Here is a 16,021-nt window from a genome sequence, read left to right as displayed (position 1 = left end):
CTTCCATGGTGAACTGGACTCCCATGGTGAGAGGTCGGCAACCAAAATAATAAGAAGAGCCATTTTTTCCCTTCAAATTTCAAGAGCCGCGCACTGCAGTCCTTAAACAGTCACCGCAGATTCCCCCCCCCCCCCGCCTTAGACGATACTGCCCCCCCCTCGCCACCTCCCCCACATTGGCGGTGTTGATGACACGCCCGGAGGCAGCGCGTTGAAGCACAGCGGAGGAATTCCACCGCGAGTGGGGGGTAGGGGTGGGTGGGGGGTAGGGGGTGGGTGGGGGGTAGGGGGTGGGTGGGGGGTAGGGGGTGGGTGGGGGGTAGGGGTGGGTGGGGGGTAGGGGGTGGGTGGGGGGTAGGGGGTGGGTGGGGGGTAGGGGGGGTGGGGGGTCACGCTCCCCCTGTCCGGGGTACTGCGTGCCCGGGGTTGGGACACGGAAAGGAAGGGAGGGTGAGCAGGAGGTTGATGATGATGGTGGTGGGCGTTGCATCACGCGCCTCCTGCGGTCTAGGAACACTACCTAGCCAGCTAGGTAGCCACCATACCCCGCTCGCCATACACACAGCGGCGCGTGCCTGAGCTCATCTCAAAACACCAACAGCTCTCCAGTCCAGAAGGTGATGCTTCAACGCTCATTTCCTCTGCTTGTAATTCGCGTGATTGCGCGGGTGCTCTGTTTAGAATTGCGGCGCTAAAATGCTTTTGTGAGGATGGCCCTTCAATCAACGGTGAGTGGACTTGAAAAAACAATAATAACAATGCGAATAAATCGGTGCGTGGTTAAACGCTCGCACGCCACGTGCCTACTTCATTATTCCTTGGCTGTGTTTGGCGACGTTCGGGTGATGGAAAGTGTTGTGACGGAAATTTGGCCAAAAATCAATGACGAATCACGACGTTGGGTGCTCAAAATACATTTGGAATGTAAGAACCACAACGGAGGGGCTCTTTCTTCTTGTTTTAAAAGAGAAACGTCGATCACCGTCAGCGACACGGGACTAGAAAGCAGTGATTGATTGTAAACTTAAACGACTGCAAGTTGCAATCCGGCTGGGAAGTAGAAGAAAGGAGGGGTCATTCGTGAGTAAAATTACGTCTCGTTGGGACGTTTTCTAAAGAGGCGAACTTAGCGCAACGAGACGACCTCAAACGCACCTTGCGACGTGTGCGACAGGCGAGGGCATCCCTTGGGTGGACAAACAGCGCGGACGTTGGGTTTCAGGAGCAGCACAGACCAAGTTAACCGGGAGAAGTGACGCGGGGAGGCAAGGGGGAACGACGAGATAGAGCACAGGGCCGGGACATCGTTCTTTGACTCCATCACGCGCCGCCCGAAACTTTGGAGCAGAACTTTTTTCTGCGCCATTTCTGTGCCATGTGTCGAGTGTGAGACATTGCTGGTGTGCAACTGAGATTTTTGCATTACAAAGGGAAGCCCACGTTTCTTGGATTGGTTTCCGAGAGGCGATGGAGACGATGTGTGGCTTCCAAGATGATTCGGAAAGATGTGCCGAGACTAATGAGGCTACGGTCATTGGTGAGTGGAGCGGATTGGAGAGGGATTAAAAGTACTTCTCGTAGCGACTTTAATGGAGACGACGATGAAAATGCCCGTCTTGGCAGAATTAATGGTGACAGGATTATCATGGCAGGCGTTGGAAGATAGGGGAGGGTGGGGGTGAAGGTCAGATGAGAGAAAGGCACCAGAATCTATTCTGGATGTTGCGGCTTTGTGGGAGCTCCCAAGGGTTGCGTTTTGAACGCGGGTACCACAATGGCGTCGAATATCGTTAGGGAAAGGCTGTGATCATTCTCAAACAAGAGACCACGGCGTGCCGGGCGAGACAAGAACCCTTGGGTACCTTTGATCTCCGATTAAATGAGTCAGGGCAAAGGCTCTTCAACCGCGGCAATAATATAAAGACTGGGGGGGGGGGGGGGTGTTGGGCAAGCGATCCAAGGGGCAGAGACGAGATCAAGGTCGTGTCAGCGGAGTTAGAGAGGGGATGCAAACGAGGCCCCCAAATGTCAGACGCGATCACCGCCACCTTCCGCGAAAGCGACAAATGGGTCACGCCACCGTCGCAAAGGCGAGCGTTGTCCTCACCTGATGATACAAAGCACGTCTTGAATAAAATTTTAAAAATTGCAGTGGTTTTGTTGTTGTTGTTGTCATTGATTAACCAAATTATACAGCGATATCGTTGTCGGTAGCGGTTCACAGCACGAATAACGAAAACTGACTCAGCACGTTCATCAATAACACCGCGGCCTTGAACGTAAAAGTACATGCCCGTAATCGGTGACGTTCCTAGCAAAGGGGTCCAGGTGTTTCCGTCACGGCACTGCACCTGCGGTGGAATGGTCAGCGCACCGGACAGAAACGAGGGTGCAAGTTTCTAAAATCTCTCCGGCACTGCCTCTGTCGGTAGCAACGGGTTCACCACAGCCGGGAGGTTGGTCGGCAGGCAGGTCGCGTGTGGTGGAGGTAAAGTGTGGGCACTCGCACCGCTTCCAGGACGTTTGACCCACGTGGAAGAGTAGGCAAAATACCCCCCCGCCCCCTCTCTCTCTCTCGAGCTCCCTCGAGTGGAGACCCTTCCGCCAGTCGTGGTGCACGCAGGCTATTGCAGGGCTGCGCCTGGTGCACCATTTACTGTGTAAACACACCCTGCTTAACGTCTCTCCCTGTTACGCCGTTTCGCATAATATGTCGTCACGTTGTTACTATTATTATTCACACCGCTGCCTGATCTGCATCGCCTGCAACCCACGCTTACGCCGCTAACAGCATCGTCACCCGCCCTGTCTCGTTATCCGTCGCCTCTCAAGCCTTCGCCTCCACCCACTTGTGTGCTGGACGCCGTTTCGATATTCGTCGTCGCACATTTTCAGGAACGCAACCCCCCCCCCCCCTCCCCCTTGACATAAACAGGGGGGAGCATTTACTGAAAATACATTTACATCTGACAACCAACGTTCAGCTCGTCGCTCTTTTGTGTGCGCCACGTGTCTCTTTCCTCCCAGCCCCGTGTGACTTGAGAGCTGCCGCTCAGGATGGCATCACCGCTCCTGGTCTTGCTTCTTGCCAGCGCGCTGGTCGCCTCCTCCTCCTCCTCCGGCCGGGCGTCAGCCGCCGCCGCCGCTGCGGCGCCATTCCGGCAGTCCCAGATGTTTGACTTCATGGCCGGCGGCAGCGGTGCGGTGGACGGGGAGGGCTCGGGGGAAATCATCGACGTCGCGCACAGCGGGTCGGCTCGGCCACTCCCGACTCCGCGTCCGCCCCCCCGCGCCGAGCACTCGTGCCCCTTTGGCTGCCAGTGCAACCACAAAGTTGTGCAGTGCTCCGACCTCGGTGAGAGCCCTTGAGCTATCGTCTCCAGACACCCTCGGTGTGGAACTCTTTATGTCCCTTTGCACATCCGCAACATCGAATGCGCTCCGACTTTCAAGAAACGTCTGAAGGCCCCCCTCTGTCTGTCTGGGTCCGGGCTTTCGGGCAGCCCTGAGCTTGGCTCCGCACCTCCGAGTTGTTGATTTGTCTGCAAAATCTGGGGCATTATAAATGGAATTAATATTTTATTATTATTACCAACGGCGAGGTGTTCTAAGCCCTGTGTGACATCCTGTGCACTCTCCCACATAGTCAGGCGGAAGGTTGGTTTCTTGACAGCCCGGCTGAGAGACGACAGCTGTTGGTGGCTCTTTCCAAAGGGTCACAAAAATTGCCACACGACCAGAGTTGGCTCTGGCACAACAGCCTCCCATGCTGCGTGACTTTGTTATTTCAGACATATATTGTTGAGTCCAATGTGGCTTGAAATGGCCTGAAGAGGCACACCTGGAGAGGGTTAGGAGGGATGGGATGCATGGGATGCATCTACCCTCTCCAGACATAAAATAAAAAGATAAAGAAACAAAAACAAAAATACTGCGTTGATCCGAGATGGCGGGGGAATGCTTCCAGAAGAGACAGAGGTGACGAGGTGGAAGACTGGCACGGCATTCGTGTCCCACGCTGTGTGCACGTACGTTGAACTTCTTTCGCACCGTGCGTAGCCAACCGCGTTAATCAGAGGTGCGGGGGAAGGACAACAAATTAAGCACAAAAAGCAGCTTTAAAGATATTAGTTTCTAGTCTCGACTTAAAAGTGCACAGCTCCAGTGGTTTTCCTAATATCGGAAGGAAGAGCGGTGACAGCCAAAAGCCGCTGTGAGGATGACCGGAGTTCGCGCGATGGTTTATACTCCTTGACGAGATCAGCAAGGTATTGTGGTTAATTTGTGGCAAGGACTTTGCGTGTAATGAGTGCAGCCTTATAATTAAAGTGTTCTTTCCGCAACCGGACGCCAATGCAGCTCGGCGAGCACTGCACGGACACAGGCGGATCTCGCAGCACCCCGTCACGACACGCGCCAGAGAATTTTGTGTACGCGCTGTAGCTTGCTCATGTTTTTTTTTGCCGGACATCCCGTAGAGTAGCGAATTGCAATCATCGAGCTTTGTCGATATGCTTCGCTACACGCGCCACCGCGTTGGCTGTGTCACGACTCAAGAGTGGTCGGATGTGTCGTTAGAGCGTCGATGAGAACATCGCAGGACCTGGCGCTCACCTTGCGGGGTTTTTTGTGGACGCGGCATGATTCCGAATTCGCCCCGGAGCGCGCGGCCCCCCTCCCGCCCCTGCCTGCGGCGCACTTAACGACCCCCTTGCCCCCCCTCCCAACCCCACTTCCCTCTCCTCCCCGAGTGCAGGACTCCGCGACGTGCCAAGCAAAATTCCGCTGGACACCACGCTGCTCGATCTGCAGGGCAACAAGCTGACCGAGATCAAAGAAGACGCCTTCAAGAATCAGGCCAAGCTGCACGTATGTCTGCGCACGCATGTAGGCGGGCATGTAGGCGGGCGCAGCCCTGCCGTTCCTGGAACCACGGCCGTCGTCCACGCCTGAGCCATGCCCCCGAGAGATCGATGGAGTTTGAGTTTGCGCGGTGCCGTGAGAGCACGCTCATCGCGGGCGGTTGGGATCGAGGCTCAATATCGGAGACAGTCGTGGGTGAGGGGATTTCCCCCTGGGCAGCAGTGATTTCAACATCCACACCGTCTCGATTAGAAGAGGACAGCAGGCGCGTCGCGGAAGCGTGGACCTGGCAGGAATGAAAAGTCTCATGATCGGCTGTCGCACAACGTCCAGAGATGAAATCACTTCAGTTGGAGAATCACCGTGTCCATAATGGAGGCTCTCGCGACCAATATTATAGATAATGTTGGTCGAGAAAGCCTCCTCCGTGTTAAACTCAGAATCATCTTGTCGGTGAGATCTCTCCGTACCACCAATTGTTTGGATAGGTAGAGGGCTGTGATGTACACTGCAGTGTCCACGTCCAGGTACTAACCTGGCCTGGGGACGCCGACCGGACACGAAGCCGTGCCGACACGAACGGCGTGGCCTGGTCACGCGTCGTCACCCTCGGCCCCTCTGACCGCTCGCTCGCTCCCCGCGCTCTCTAGCCCCGTGGTCTCGTGCTGGTTCAAGTCAGCGGAGTGGTGATCTCTGTTCTTCACGAACGTAATGTAGTTGAAGGCCCGTGCTCCTTTTGAAGCGCGGAGCGGAGCTGCAATACCGGACACGGCAGAATGTACAAACATAATGTCCACGCATGATGTACGTACATCATGTATGTTCATTAACTGTGAATAACCCAACCAATAATAGATATCCATTGTAATGTTCATGAATACACTCACCTGGTCTTCGCACCTAATTGTCTCACAAGTGACGACATCACCTTCATCTGCTCTGTTTATCGGTGAAACGTCACGGTACTGGAATTGTAAATATTGCGGTGGGTTTACTACAATATACACTACACTATACACTACACTATACACTACACTATAATTGTAAATATTGTAGTGGGTTCACTCTCCAACACACAACCGGTGTGTTGAACTAATAACGAGTTGGCACGTTTTGTTCACGCGACAAACCTTACAATGTAACTGTGTCGGGTGGTGGCGGCTCTAACGACACATTTATCTTTACGTGATCTAACCCCATGCATTTGTGTAGTCTTCCCCACGCTGTGCTGTAACTGATTTACCAGTACGAACAAGCAGGCGAGCAGGGCGAGTGAGGTCACGGTGCTGTGGTGACCGTGTGGACTCCCGACTTTCCAGCCCTGTGGCAACACTTGCCAGAGGCCTGGAAAAAGACTCGTACCCTCGCATTATAATATACTTGCACCCTACCCCACCCTTATAAGAGAGCGTGGAAACTAAAGACGCTTTGAAGTGTTTAAACGCTTCCAATTATCATTATGATGCAGATTTACATAGTGTCAGGCTGGGGCCATACGAGTGGACATTAAAATCCATCAATCACTCTGCTGGAAAGTAAATTACAGTCAGATATAATCAATTTCCGATAGAGTAAAACTTATACACCCACAGGATCTGAAATTTGCAAGCTTTCGTCTACTTTGCACGCGTACAACTTTAGACATCCTACCAATGGACATCTTAAACGACACATTCAGAGTTGTGTGAAAGAGTGCAGAATCAGTTTGTTATTCGTGAATAAAAAATGGGGGTTTCCTCAGCTTGCACAAATAACATTCATTTTAACCACGAACATTTCTGATGTAGATAACATTTGGATATTGCCCACAGCGCCTCTTCCACTGTCATCGGTGGCCTTGCTCCAAGCTGTAATAGCGTAGCAAGGTCTGTGCCCGAGTGCCCATTTGGAGAACACCATTGCGGCATTTTATTGATAACACCATTCCCTGGATGAATTTGGAGTGGTCGTAAATTCCACCGAAGATGGACGTGGCAAACTTCCTCCTCCACTCGTGTGCACTCAAACTGACTCGTGTGCACTCAAACTGACTCGTGTGCACTCAAACTGCCTCGTGTGCACTCAAACTGACTCGTGTGCACTCAAACTGACTCGTGTGCACTCAAACTGACTCGTGTGCACTCAAACTGACTCGTGTGCACTCAAACTGACTCGTGTGCACTCAAACTGACTCGTGTGCACTCAAACTGACTCGTGTGCACTCAAACTGACTCGTGTGCACTCAAACTGACTCGTGTGCACTCAAACTGACTCGTGTGCACTCAAACTGACTCGTGTGCACTCAAACTGACTCGTGTGCACTCAAACTGACTCGTGTGCACTCAAACTGACTCGTGTGCACTCAAACTGACTCGTGTGCACTCAAACTGACTCGTGTGCACTCAAACTGACTCGTGTGCACTCAAACTGACTCGGCTGATTTCTTCCCCTGGTCTCAGCTCAGACATTCGCTCTCACTCAAACCTCGCTGTCGAGTCTGTCCCGGGCCGCAGGGCTTTGATTTCTCTCATCCGGCCCCAACTGCCTGGAAGCGGTCTGATGCCACCTCAGTATCAGGCTGATTGACTCGTGTCTTTACATTTTAAAAATGTATCAGGAAATGTTGTCTCTACCCATTGATGCCACGTAACCTCTCTCTAACAATTTATTTCTTACAAAGTAATAATGAAAATTTTAATGTTTCATTTTTCTAGTCTGTGTTAATGTGTTATATTTGCACAGCTATATTAATCCAGTTTAACACGCAGGCTTTCGCGACCAATATCATCCATAATACAGGTTTTTTGGGTTAGATCGCAAAAATATATAAATGTGTCGTTAAACCCGCTACCGCCCGACACAGCCAACTAATAAGGGTTGTCATGTAAACAGAACGTGGCCAATTTGTCACTAGTACAGCACGCCGGTGTGTTGAAGAGCAAAGCCACAACATTTACAATCTGAGTACGACGTTTCGCCAGTAATTACAACTAGCTTCATAAGGCGACAGCCATATTTGTGTATATTTACGCGATCTAACCCAAAAACCGGTATTATGGATGATATTAATCCACACTTTCTGTGGAACTGGTGATCTGTCGCCGCCATCTTTCCAGAAGTCCCTTGAAATTGAGATGCGAATCTCATCCTGGTCAAATACATTTGACACGACTCTGTTACAATGATGATGATGATTATTTACAGGCGTGAAGTTGCGGAGCATTCTAAAAGTAGGCGATCATGAGAGCCCAAATTAAAATGGGATAAAGCGGCACATCGAAGTGTTCCCGAGGGAGATAGTGTCGGCTTAGAGCACGGACGAATTGCATTGATCAAAGGAACTTTACATAAACTTTGTAGACGCGAGAGAAGGGCGACAGCAGCCTCTAGGTTGCGTTTAATGTGGGATGTGTCGACTGCCTTCGAGCTTTGCATGAATATTCAATTGGGGAGCGGCGGCGCAGCGATTAGCGCGCTGCGCCGCGAACCCCGGCGACCCACGGGTTCGATTCCCAACACCAGTGACGAATATCTGAACCGGTCCTGGGCCTCCCCTAGGTCGACTGAGCCTCAAATGAGCACCTTGTGCGGTGCGTAGTAAACATCGCCATTGGGGAGACAAAGGCGGTCGCGCATGGTACTGGCCACCCACCCCCTCGTGCACCGTGCCGGCCTTTATTAGGTGCCACTCGCTACTCACGGCACTTTCCCCAACAGTCTGCTCAGGCTACACGGCGAGGTGTTGAAGGTGTTCAACAATGCAGCCCCTTGCGTGACGCCAGTGCCGTTGTGAAGGCGACGCAGGGGTCGCGTGGTGCGCTCGAGTGGAGCGCGGAGGTTCACGCTGTTGTTGGACTCCTTCGTCCCTCGCGCCCACGCAGGTTCTCATCCTGGCGAACAACAAGATCTCCAAGATCCACCCGAAGGCGTTTCTGCCCCTGGTGAGCCTCGACCGCCTGTATCTGTCAAAGAACCAGCTCGAGGAGGTGCCGCCCAACTTGCCCAAATACCTCACCGAGCTGCGCCTCTACGAGAACCGCATTTCCAAGGTGCCGAGGGAGATCTTTTACGGACTCAAGCGTCTGAACGCGATAGGTGCGTATCCCAGAAGGGCGCTCATCACGCGGCACCCCCCGTGCCCACGCAGTCGCATCGCCACCAGATTGGCGCAGAGTGGCCACAGCACAGGGGCATAGTCACGTGCCGAGTCCACTCTGACATCACCACACGAGTTAAATCTTGGAACTGCGTGATACTTGTGACCCAATGACACAAACGACCCCGCGATGCTAGCGACCCCACGACCCCACGACCCTAGCGACCCCACGACCCCGCGACCCTAGCGACCCCATGACCCCACGACCCCACGACCCCGTGACCCCGCGACCCATGACGCTAGCAACCCTGTGACCCTAGTGACCCTGTGACCCTAGTGACCCTGTGACGCGAGCGTCTCCATGACATTTGCGACCCTGTGTCATCATGATGCTGTTTTTTGTAAGACTTTATCCAGACCCTTGCTCCCCAGTTGGTCTGCTGATGTATTTGGAATTGTGATCGATTGATTACGATAAAACCTATGTTTGTTGGTGTGTGTTCACAATGGTCATAAAAGTATGACTTCATTCACTGTTTAGGCAAATATTAAACTGACCATCCTGTGAGTATTACAAATTCATTATTTCTTGCCAATCGTGCAGAGATGGGAAACAATCCTCTGCAGAACAGCGGAATAGACGTCGGCTCCTTCAAGGGATTGGATCGCCTCACCTACATCCGTCTGTCTGACAGCGAGCTCAGCACCATCCCCAAAGGTGCGTACAGACCCCTCGGCGTGCTGGCGGAAAACTCCGTCAGCACGACGCGGCCTCGACGCGTCGTGAGCGCGTCGGGTAGAGTGCACGTCCCGAACGTGCCCCCGGCCCCCCGATGTGATGCTGATGGGGGAGTGGCGGGTGAGCAGTGGACTCTGAGCGCCGTGTCGCCGTGCCGTGTCACCGTGTCGCCGTGCCGTATCACCTTCCCATGTGACCGTGCCGTGTCGCCGTGTTGCCGTGTCACCTTCCCATGTCGCCGTGCCGTGTCACCGTGTCGCCGTGCCGTGTCACCTTCCCATGTGACCGTGCCGTGTCACCGTGTCGCCGTGCCGTGTCACATTCCCATGTGACCGTGCTGTGCTGTCGTCCTCAGGGCTACCGGCCTCCCTCAATGAGCTCCACTTGGACGGCAACAAGATCACCGCTATCGGGGACAGCGACCTCAAGGGCCTGGACCACCTCACCAGGTGACACCACCTGCATACCACACACCGGTATCACCAATTCAAGAAACGCATCAATTCTCACGAGTCACTGCTGTGATGGCGCTGTTTGTTGCATTGCCGCTTGGTGAGGTATGCCCATCCAGTCCCCCTGTAGCATCTAAAACGTTTCAACCCTTCGCTAAAATCCGCCAGCAGCCGGCTCATGGGCAGAATCCGCGACTTGTTCCAGCACCGTGAGGCGCTCATGAGCGTTGTGTGCCCACAGGCTCGGTCTCAGCCACAACAAGATCAGCTCCGTCAAGGACGGGAGTCTCACCCACGCCAGCCGCCTCCTTGAGCTGCACCTCGACTCAAATCAGCTGAGCCGTGTGCCGCCGGGCCTGGCCAATCTCAAGCTCATCATGGTAGGGTGACCCTCACCCAGCCGCTCACCCTGACACTCACCCTCACCCAGCCGCTCACCCTGACACTCACCCTCACCCAGCCACTCACCCTGACACTCACCCTCACCCAGCCGCTCACCCTGCCACTCACCCTCACCCAGCCCCTCACCCTCACCCAGCCGCTCACCCTCACCTTGTCACTCACCCTGCCACTCACCCTGACCCAGCCACTCACCCTCACCCAGCCGCTCACCCAGCCACTCACCCTCACCTTGTCACTCACCCTCACCCTGCCACTCACCCAGCTCACCCTGCCACTCACCCTCACCCTGCCACTCACCCTCACCCTGCCACTCACCCTCACCCTGCCGCTCACCCTCACCCTCCCACTCACCCTCACCCTGCCACTCACCCTCACCTTGTCACTCACCCTGACACTCACCCTCACCCTGCCACTCACCCTGACCCAGCCCCTCACCCTCATCCTGCCACTCACCCTCACCAAGCCGCTCACCCTCACCCTGCCACTCACCCTCATCCTGCCGCTCACCCTCACCTTGTCACTCACCCTGCCACTCACCCTGACCCAGCCCCTCACCCTCATCCTGCCACTCACCCTCACCCAGCCACTCACCCTGACACTCACCCTCACCCAGCCGCTCACCCTGACACTCACCCTCACCCCGCCACTCACCCTGACACTCACCCTCACCCAGCCGCTCACCCTGCCACTCACCCTCACCCAGCCCCTCACCCTCACCCAGCCACTCACCCTCACCTTGTCACTCACCCTGCCACTCACCCTGACCCAGCCACTCACCCTCACCCAGCCGCTCACCCAGCCACTCACCCTCACCTTGTCACTCACCCTCACCCTGCCACTCACCCTCACCCTGCCACTCACCCTCACCCTGCCACTCACCCTCACCCTGCCACTCACCCTGCCGCTCACCCTCACCCTCCCACTCACCCTCACCCTGCCACTCACCCTCACCTTGTCACTCACCCTGACACTCACCCTCACCCTGCCACTCACCCTGACCCAGCCCCTCACCCTCATCCTGCCACTCACCCTCACCCAGCCGCTCACCCTCACCCTGCCACTCACCCTCATCCTGCCGCTCACCCTCACCTTGTCACTCACCCTGCCACTCACCCTGACCCAGCCCCTCACCCTCATCCTGCCACTCACCCTCACCCAGCCGCTCACCCTCACCCTGCCACTCACCCTCACCCTGCCGCTCACCCTCCCACTCACCCTCACCCTGCCACTCACCCTCACCCTGCCACTCACCCTCACCCTGCCACTCACCCTCACCCTGCCACTCACCCTCACCCTGCCACTCACCCTCACCCTGCCGCTCACCCTCACCCAGCCACTCACCCTCACCCAGCCCCTCACCCTGCCACTCACCCTGACCAAGCCCCTCACACTCACCCTGCCACTCACCCTCACCCTGCCACTCACCCTCACCCAGCCACTCACCCTCACCCTGCCACTCACCCTCACCCAGCCCCTCACCCTCACCCTGCCACTCACCCTCACCCTGCCTCTCACCCTGCCACTCACCCTCACCCTGCCTCTCACCCTCACCCTGCCAATCACCCTCACCCTGCCACTCACCCTCACCCTGCCGTTCACCCAGCCTCTCACCCTCACCCTGCCACTCACCCTCACCCAGCCACTCACCCTCACCCTGCCACTAACCCTCACCCTGCCACTCACCCTCACCCAGCCCCTCACCCTTACCCAGCCTCTCACCCTCACCCTGCCACTCACCCTGCCACTCACCCTCACCCAGCCACTCACCCTGCCACTCACCCTCACCCTGCCTCTCACCCTGCCACTCACCCTCACCCTGCCTCTCACCCTGCCAATCACCCTCACCCTGCCACTCACCCTCACCCTGCCACTCACCCTCACCCAGCCTCTCACCCTCACCCTGCCACTCACCCTCACCCAGCCTCTCACCCTCACCCTGCCACTCACCCTCACCCAGCCCCTCACCCTTACCCAGCCTCTCACCCTCACCCTGCCACTCACCCTCACCCTGCCACTCACCCTCACCCAGCCGCTCACCCTCACCTTGTCACTCACCCTGCCACTCACCCTGACCCAGCCACTCACCCTCACCCAGCCGCTCACCCAGCCACTCACCCTCACCTTGTCACTCACCCTCACCCTGCCACTCACCCTCACCCTGCCACTCACCCTCACCCTGCCGCTCACCCTCACCCTCCCACTCACCCTCACCCTGCCACTCACCCTCACCTTGTCACTCACCCTGACACTCACCCTCACCCTGCCACTCACCCTGACCCAGCCCCTCACCCTCACCCTGCCACTCACCCTCACCAAGCCGCTCACCCTCACCCTGCCACTCACCCTCATCCTGCCGCTCACCCTCACCTTGTCACTCACCCTGCCACTCACCCTGACCCAGCCCCTCACCCTCATCCTGCCACTCACCCTCACCCAGCCACTCACCCTGACACTCACCCTCACCCAGCCGCTCACCCTGACACTCACCCTCACCCAGCCACTCACCCTGACACTCACCCTCACCCAGCCGCTCACCCTGCCACTCACCCTCACCCAGCCCCTCACCCTCACCCAGCCGCTCACCCTCACCTTGTCACTCACCCTGCCACTCACCCTGACCCAGCCACTCACCCTCACCCAGCCGCTCACCCAGCCACTCACCCTCACCTTGTCACTCACCCTCACCCTGCCACTCACCCTCACCCTGCCACTCACCCTCACCCTGCCACTCACCCTCACCCTGCCACTCACCCTGCCGCTCACCCTCACCCTCCCACTCACCCTCACCCTGCCACTCACCCTCACCTTGTCACTCACCCTGACACTCACCCTCACCCTGCCACTCACCCTGACCCAGCCCCTCACCCTCATCCTGCCACTCACCCTCACCCAGCCGCTCACCCTCACCCTGCAACTCACCCTCATCCTGCCGCTCACCCTCACCTTGTCACTCACCCTGCCACTCACCCTGACCCAGCCCCTCACCCTCATCCTGCCACTCACCCTCACCCAGCCGCTCACCCTCACCCTGCCACTCACCCTCACCCTGCCGCTCACCCTCACCCTGCCGCTCACCCTCACCCTCCCACTCACCCTCACCCTGCCACTCACCCTCACCCTGCCACTCACCCTCACCCTGCCACTCACCCTCACCCTGCCACTCACCCTCACCCTGCCACTCACCCTCACCCTGCCGCTCACCCTCACCCAGCCACTCAACCTCACCCAGCCCCTCACCCTGCCACTCACCCTCACCAAGCCCCTCACACTCACCCTGCCACTCACCCTCACCCTGCCACTCACCCTCACCCAGCCACTCACCCTCACCCTGCCACTCACCCTCACCCAGCCCCTCACCCTCACCCTGCCACTCACCCTCACCCTGCCTCTCACCCTGCCACTCACCCTCACCCTGCCTCTCACCCTCACCCTGCCAATCACCCTCACCCTGCCACTCACCCTCACCCTGCCGTTCACCCAGCCTCTCACCCTCACCCTGCCACTCACCCTCACCCAGCCACTCACCCTCACCCTGCCACTCACCCTCACCCTGCCACTCACCCTCACCCAGCCCCTCACCCTTACCCAGCCTCTCACCCTCACCCTGCCACTCACCCTGCCACTCACCCTCACCCAGCCACTCACCCTGCCACTCACCCTCACCCTGCCTCTCACCCTGCCACTCACCCCTCACCCTGCCGTCTCACCCTGCCAATCACCCTCACCCTGCCACTCACCCTCACCCTGCCACTCACCCTCACCCAGCCTCTCACCACCTCACCCTGCCCTCCCTCACCCGCACTCCAGCTCTCACCCTCACCCTGCCACTCACCCTCACCCAGCCCCTCACCCCTTACCCAGCCGCCTCATCACCCTCACCTTGCCACTCACCCAACCCTGCCCCTCACCCTCACCCAGCCACTTACCCAGCCACTCACCCTCACCCTGCACTCACCCCTCACCCAGCCACTCACCCTCACCCTGCCACTCACCCTCATCCTGCCACTCACCCTCACCCAGCCACTCACCCAGCCACTCACCCTCACCCTGCCACTCATCCTCACCCAGCCACTCACCCTCACCCTGCCACTCACCCACCTCACCCTGCCACTCACCCACCTCACCCTGCCACTCACCCACCTCACCCTGCCACTCACCCACCTCACCCTGCCACTCACCCACCTCACCCTGCCACTCACCCAGCCACTCACCCTCACCCAGACCACTCACCCTCACCCAGCCCTCACACCTCACCCAGCACTCACCAGCCACTCACCCTCACCCTGCCACTCACCCTCCCCTGCCACTCCCCTCAACCCAGCCACTCACCAGCCACTCACCTCACCCTGCCACTCACCCACCTCACCCTGCCACTCACCTTCACCCTGCCACTCACCCAGCCACTCACCCTCACCCTGCCACTCACCCTCACACAGCCACTCACCCTCACCCTGCCTCTCACCCTCACCCTGCCACTCACCCTCACCCTGCCACTCACCCTCACCCCTGCCTCTCACCCTCACCCTGCCACTCACCCTCACCTTGCCACTCACCCTCACCCTGCCACTCACCCTCACCCTGCCACTCACCCTCACCCAGCCGCTCACCCTCACCCAGCCCCTCACCCTGCCACTCACCCTCACCCTGCCACTCACCCTCACCCAGCCCACTCACCCTCACCCTGCCACTCACCCTCAACCCTGCCTCTCCCCTCACCCTGCCTTCTCACCCAGCCACTCACCTCACCCTGCCACTCACCCTCACCCAGCCACTCACCCTCACCCTGCCACTCACCCTCACCCTGCCACTCACCCTCACCCAGCCACTCACCCAGCCACTCACCCTCACCCTGCCACTCACCCTCACCCAGCCACTCACCCTCACCCTGCCACTCACCCTCACCCTGCCACTCACCCTCACCAGCCACTCACCCAGCCACTCACCCTCACCCTGCCACTCACCCTCACCCTGCCACACCCTCACCCAGCCACTCACCCAGCCATCACCCTCACCCTGCCACTCACCCTCACCCAACCCACTCATCATCACCCTGCCTCTCACCCTCACCCTGCCACTCACCCTCACCCTGCCACTCACCCAGCTCACCCTGCCACTCACCCTCACCCTGCCGCTCACCCTCACCCTGCCGCTCACCCTCACCCTGCCACTCACCCTCACCCTGCCACTCACCCTCACCCAGCCACTCACCCTCACCCAGCCACTCACCCTCACCCTGCCGCTCACCCTGCCACTCACCCTCCCCCAGCCACTCACCCTCACCCAGCCACTCACCCTCACCCTGCCGCTCACCCTCACCCTGCCGCTCACCCTCACCCTGCGCTCTCACCCTCACCAGCCCACTCACCTCACCCAGCCACTCACCCTCACCCTGCCGCTCACCCTCACCCTGCCGCTCACCCTCACCCTGCACTCACCCTCACCCTGCCACACCCTCACCCTGCCCTCACCCCACCCAGCCACTCACACCTC

The 16,021-nt window shown here is 57.9% G+C and overlaps 1 protein-coding gene across 1 annotated transcript in view; it reads left to right on the top strand.

Moving 5' to 3' along the window:
- Positions 1 to 606: 606 nt before the first annotated feature.
- The window catches only part of LOC133351795 (decorin-like), a 28,439-nt gene continuing 13,024 nt past the window's right edge, over positions 607 to 16,021 (top strand). The window contains exons 1-7 of the mRNA XM_061567329.1: positions 607 to 728; positions 3,028 to 3,355; positions 4,757 to 4,869; positions 8,724 to 8,937; positions 9,543 to 9,656; positions 10,033 to 10,126; positions 10,371 to 10,509. Coding sequence (XP_061423313.1) covers positions 3,058 to 3,355; positions 4,757 to 4,869; positions 8,724 to 8,937; positions 9,543 to 9,656; positions 10,033 to 10,126; positions 10,371 to 10,509 — 972 coding nt within the window. The 5' untranslated portion in view covers positions 607 to 728; positions 3,028 to 3,057. The remainder of the gene's footprint in view (positions 729 to 3,027; positions 3,356 to 4,756; positions 4,870 to 8,723; positions 8,938 to 9,542; positions 9,657 to 10,032; positions 10,127 to 10,370; positions 10,510 to 16,021) is intronic.

Source organism: Lethenteron reissneri, chromosome 38 (assembly GCF_015708825.2).
Source record: "Lethenteron reissneri isolate LAM-NWPU_2019-01 chromosome 38, ASM1570882v1, whole genome shotgun sequence".
Taxonomy (NCBI): domain Eukaryota; kingdom Metazoa; phylum Chordata; class Hyperoartia; order Petromyzontiformes; family Petromyzontidae; genus Lethenteron; species Lethenteron reissneri.
This window is presented reverse-complemented; position numbering and strand designations above follow the sequence as displayed.